Raw genomic sequence first — 4,492 nt, forward strand, 5'->3', positions numbered from 1 at the left:
AGGCAGCCCAGAGCGCTTGGAGCCCCTCTCTGCTCTGTCTGCCCTCCCCCGGCACCCCCAGCCTGTAGGGGCTGTGGCAGAGCCTCTGCAAATGTGCTTTGCCCTGAACCTGGGCACCGCCTGACATGTTTTCTTCCTGTGCCCAGATAACTCTAATTTGCAGCTCTGCGTGCAGGAGATAATGTGAGTACACCTCTGTGGTGTGTGGGAGGAGATCCCTGTGCTGGTCTTCATTGCTGTTTAGAAATGCATAAGGAGGCAGCCAGGCAGGCAGGCTGTGTTTTTTTCTAAATGCAAGACTGCTAGAAGGGCTTGTTTGTTTTAAAAGGAGGGAAAAGTCCTTTGGTAACCAGCCGGCGCCAGGGTCTGCCTGCCAGAGTCCTGAGTGGGGAAGACACCACTGCCATGCTGGAGGCCCCTGGACAGTCTGTGTGCAGAGCAGAGCACAATGCCGTTCCTGCACGGCTTCCGCAGGATCATCTTCGAGTATCAGCCTCTGGTAGACGAGATCTTGAGCTTGGTGGTGATACAGGATGTGGAGCAGCAGAGTGCCCTTGAGAGGTAATGAGATGGGGCTGCGAGCAGAGATCTGGGGCTGTGAGCAGAGCTCTGGGGCTGAACACCCACCTGGTGTTTTAGGGGGTGATAGCTGGGGCTCAGGGATGCAGCCGAGGTCAGACACAGCACTGGCTGGGAACAAACCCTGCTCCCAGTGAGCAGCTCATCCCACGGACCCTCCTCTTGCTGCTGTTCTTTGGGAACAAGGGGATGAAGCAGAGCAAATGCAGGGACTACATGTGCTCCCCAGGAACAGCCCTTTCTGCCTGACCCATGGCAGTAAAACCTAAACAGGGGTTCAGCTGTGACCTTGATGCTGTTGTTTTGTAATCTAACAGCCAACAGGTTAGAAACCCAGTGGTGACGAGAGGAGAGACCAGGCCTTTTTTTTCCTTCCCTGGTGCTACTTTGACTCTTGCAAACACACCTGAGACATGTGCTGTTCAGCTGAGTAACTGATTGTTTCTGTGTGTCTTAAGCCCTGCCTGTCTGGGCAGCGACAGGAGCCAGCTCTCAGCTGTGAGACGAGTGTTGGAGAGGGAGACGCATTCACCGTTTTATCAGGAAGGGGTGAGCTATGCCCTGCTGAAGGTCACCGAGCTGGGGCTCGTCCCTGCTGCAGAAATCCTCCTGGAGTTTGGAGCTGACCTCAGCTTTGAAGGTGAGGCTGGTGAGGAGGAGGTTGGGCCTGGGTCTGTTCTTCGGGCTGGCCAGGAGGAACCAGCTGGTGAGAAGCTGCCCTGGGAGGTGGTGATAGCTGGGGCAGAAAGAGGGGGTGCTGCCAGTTCAGCCCTCATTCTGCTGGGATAGCGCGGAAGTGCTTAGTGGCAGCTCTTGTCCAGACCCAGTCGCAGGGATGGACGGGGGGATGGCCAGGGGCTTGGGGGCCAGTTTGAACCTTTGAGGACTTTTGCCAGCAGTGGAGCCATTGCAAAAGCAGGACCTGGGGTGTCTGTGACAGCCCTGTTTTCATGGGCTTCGCTGTGTTGTCAGGGCCCTCCTCACTTTTGTCAGGTGTTGGGGCCATTCTGGGGAAGCCCGTAGTTCTCTGACTCTGTGTTTTTGTCCTCAGATCCAGTCACCTACTACACCCCCCTGCACATCGCGGTGCTCCGCAACCAGCCGGATATGGTGGAGCTCCTGGTGCAGCACGGGGCTGACATCAACCGCAGAGACCGGGTACGGGCTTTGCTGCCTGGGCATGGCCACGCTGAGCCCCCTTGAGACTTAACTGCAGGGGATGGGTGTGTGGGGATAGCCCCTCCTGCTCCCAACCTCCCCAGCCTCACTGCATGCTGCAGAGCGATGGGTAGAAAGAGACTGGAGCAGACAAATCTCTGTCTATGGATACATGGGAGAAGGTTCACTTTGATTTTTGGGGATGGGTTTAGATATGGTCTAATATTGGCCATGGTGAAGCCTCAGCAGTGACTGTCCAGAGGCACTCACAAATAGTTTTTAATACTCACTAGTGTTTTTTTCCCCTCTTGCTCTTTGCAGATTCACGAGAGCAGTCCCCTCGATCTGGCCAGCGAGGAGCCCGAGCGGCTGGCGGGACGGCTGCTTCAGCTGGGGGCCGATGTCAACGCGGCTGACAAAAACGGTCTGTGTACCCTGTCTGGCTCCCGCTGCCCGGGTGCTCCCGGCAGTCAGCCCTCATGGGTGGGCTAGAGCAGAGTACGGGGTCTGGGTCCTTCTGTCTTGCTGCTGCAAACCCTCTCTAGCTGTAAACTAGCAGGTTTGGAAGTTGAGTGCGGGTTGCAGAGCCTCCCTGGTGCTCTGTGCTTTCTCCTTGTGTCTTGGCTGTGTCAGGTGCAGAAGGGGACTGCAGCCAGCTCTGTGCAGTCGCTGGCAGATGGGATGGGGCTGTGCCTCTGTAGCCCTGTGGTGCCCACACGCTCTAAACCCCACTCTGCTGTGGCAGATATGCCCTCTGGGGCCACCAGCAGCCCTGCACCTGGGGCCTGTCACCTTGTCCCCACAGCTGTGCACCATCACGGGGACAGCGTGAGCCTGTCAGAAGGAGAAGGGCTGTTTCCCCCTGTGCTTGGCCATCTGGTTGGTGGGTGGATTGTTTTCTTTCTGCCTTTTGGGGTGTTGCCCTATTTTAATCTGACCGATTGCTCCACTGCAGGAAAGACAGCACTGCTGCACGCCCTGGCCAGCAGTGATGGTGTCCAGATCCACAACACCGAGAGCATCCGTCTCCTGTTGGAAGGAGGTGAGAGCAACCTTCTGCCCTCTCCATGTGCAGTCCCTCCAGGCCTAGCGCTGGCTGATTGTTTGTACGGCACCGGGCACTGCCCTCCCAACTGCTTTGTGTTCCCACTCGAGCAAGAGTAAAGCCTGGCAGTGCCCGTTCGTGGTGTCCTGGCCTCACTGCAGTGCCAGTTACATTCTCTGTCCCTTCCTCCAGGCGCGGATGTCAGAGCCACCACCAAAGATGGTGACACTGTCTTCACCTACATCATCTTCCTGCTGGGAGAGATGGTGTGCAGCAACACCGAGGAGGCCCAGGTGATCAGTCGCTTCTGCTTTCGTGTCACACAGCTGCTGGTGGCTCACGGTGCCAACCCCAGCGAGTGTCCGGCCCCTGAGTCCCTCACCCACCTCTGCTTCAAAAGCTTCAAACACCACTTCCCGCTGCTGCGCTTCTTGCTGGAGTCGGGTGCTGCCTACAACTGCTCCCTCCACGGTCCTTCCTGCTGGTCAGGCTTCCACATCATCTTTGAGTGCCTCTGCTCGCACCTCAGCGTCTCTGAAGATGACAGCTTCTCTACAGACCTCATCCAGAAAGCTCAGACTCTGCTGGAGCTCATGATGGCCAGTTCACAAGCCATCCAGCTGCCCAGCAACTTTGAGGTCAACACCAGCAGCTGTAGGTACCACGGGGAAAAGATCAGGACTCTTTTCTGCTCTCTGAAGCAGCTGGAGCGCTCCCCACAGGCACTGAAACATCTCTGCAGGGTGTTTATCCGGCAGCGCCTTAAACCGTGGCCAGTTGACATCAAAATCAAGGCTCTACCTCTTCCAGACAGGCTGAAGTGGTACCTCCTCATTGACCACGCTGCTGCTGGGCACGAGGACCTCTGAATCCTGCCTCTCCATCCCCCCCTCCACGGTCGTGGCGTGCCTACAGCCCCCAAATCTGTGCTCTTTCTCCGCAAGAGACGGACTGTCCATGTGCTGTCCACGTGCCCACGGCTTGGCCAGTGCTGCCTGTGGTGTCCCTCTCTGCTGTGTTTTGGGGGGGTGTGCTTTTTTGGGCACGATGCTGCATGTGTATCTGTGGAGGCCTGGATGTTCTGGGGCACGTTGTGGGGGGGTGGGCAGAGCCCCTGGGCAGCAGGGAGATGGATGCTGGGGCTGGATTGTGTGGATTTTAAGAAAAGGCCTGGCGAGCAGGACCAGTGGGGCAGTTGGGGTGGTGTGACTGGACAGGCAGCCTGTCCCCTCTCTTTCCAGCCCTGCTGGGTCCAGGGTGGGTGAAGCAGAGCCTTAGGTGAGCAGTGGAGTCATGAGATGCCTCAGGGTGCTGGGAGGAGTGGTGTTCCCTGCGCCAGGAGTGCTGGCATCAGGGTGCTGGGAGGAGTGGTGTTCCCTGCGCCAGGAGTGCTGGCATCAGGGTGCTGGGAGGAGTGGTGTTCCCTGCGCCAGGAGTGCTGGCATCAGTTCTTTGTGTCCTGCCTCCAGTTCCGCTGGTGGGATCAGCTCTGGTGGAGGCAGGTCGGGCATCTCTGCGTGGATGTGGGTGCCTTCCTGGGAGCACCCCATCATCCCAGCACAGAGGGCCATCCACCAAGGACATTTCAGAGGCGCTGGGCTCCAAAACAGACAAATGGATGTTTCTTGGCTTCGTGGCGCGTTCCCTGTGCGGGGACGAGGAGCAGGCAGCTAACTGCCGAGTGCCTTGTGCCTCCCTCCCTGTTCTTGG

General features: G+C 57.9%; 1 protein-coding gene across 2 annotated transcripts; it reads left to right on the forward strand.

The window, feature by feature from the left end:
- The first annotated feature begins 435 nt into the window (after positions 1 to 435).
- ASB6 (ankyrin repeat and SOCS box containing 6) lies at positions 436 to 3,651 on the forward strand. Of its 2 annotated transcripts, XM_010074416.1 has the most exons (6): positions 436 to 561; positions 1,038 to 1,219; positions 1,631 to 1,737; positions 2,059 to 2,161; positions 2,693 to 2,779; positions 2,975 to 3,651. In XM_010074416.1, exons 1-6 carry the CDS (start codon positions 449 to 451, stop codon positions 3,649 to 3,651), a joined length of 1,269 nt encoding a protein of 422 aa, XP_010072718.1. In that variant the 5' UTR covers positions 436 to 448. The 2 variants fall into 2 exon arrangements, with proteins under 2 accessions (XP_010072718.1, XP_010072717.1); XM_010074415.1 differs by lacking the exon at positions 2,693 to 2,779 and having other exon boundaries at positions 449 to 561.
- Positions 3,652 to 4,492: the final 841 nt, after the last annotated feature.

Source organism: Pterocles gutturalis, unplaced genomic scaffold (genome assembly GCF_000699245.1).
Source record: "Pterocles gutturalis isolate BGI_N339 unplaced genomic scaffold, ASM69924v1 scaffold19447, whole genome shotgun sequence".
Taxonomy (NCBI): domain Eukaryota; kingdom Metazoa; phylum Chordata; class Aves; order Pterocliformes; family Pteroclidae; genus Pterocles; species Pterocles gutturalis.

Bases quoted from the DNA above. Each gene is read 5' to 3' on its own strand.
- ASB6 (XM_010074416.1), top strand. From the start codon at position 449: ATGCCGTTCCTGCACGGCTTCCGCAGGATCATCTTCGAGTATCAGCCT. The intron at 2,162-2,692 runs GTCTGTGTACCC...GCTCCACTGCAG, and splicing joins CAACGCGGCTGACAAAAACG to GAAAGACAGCACTGCTGCAC. The intron at 2,780-2,974 runs GTGAGAGCAACC...CCCTTCCTCCAG, and splicing joins CCGTCTCCTGTTGGAAGGAG to GCGCGGATGTCAGAGCCACC.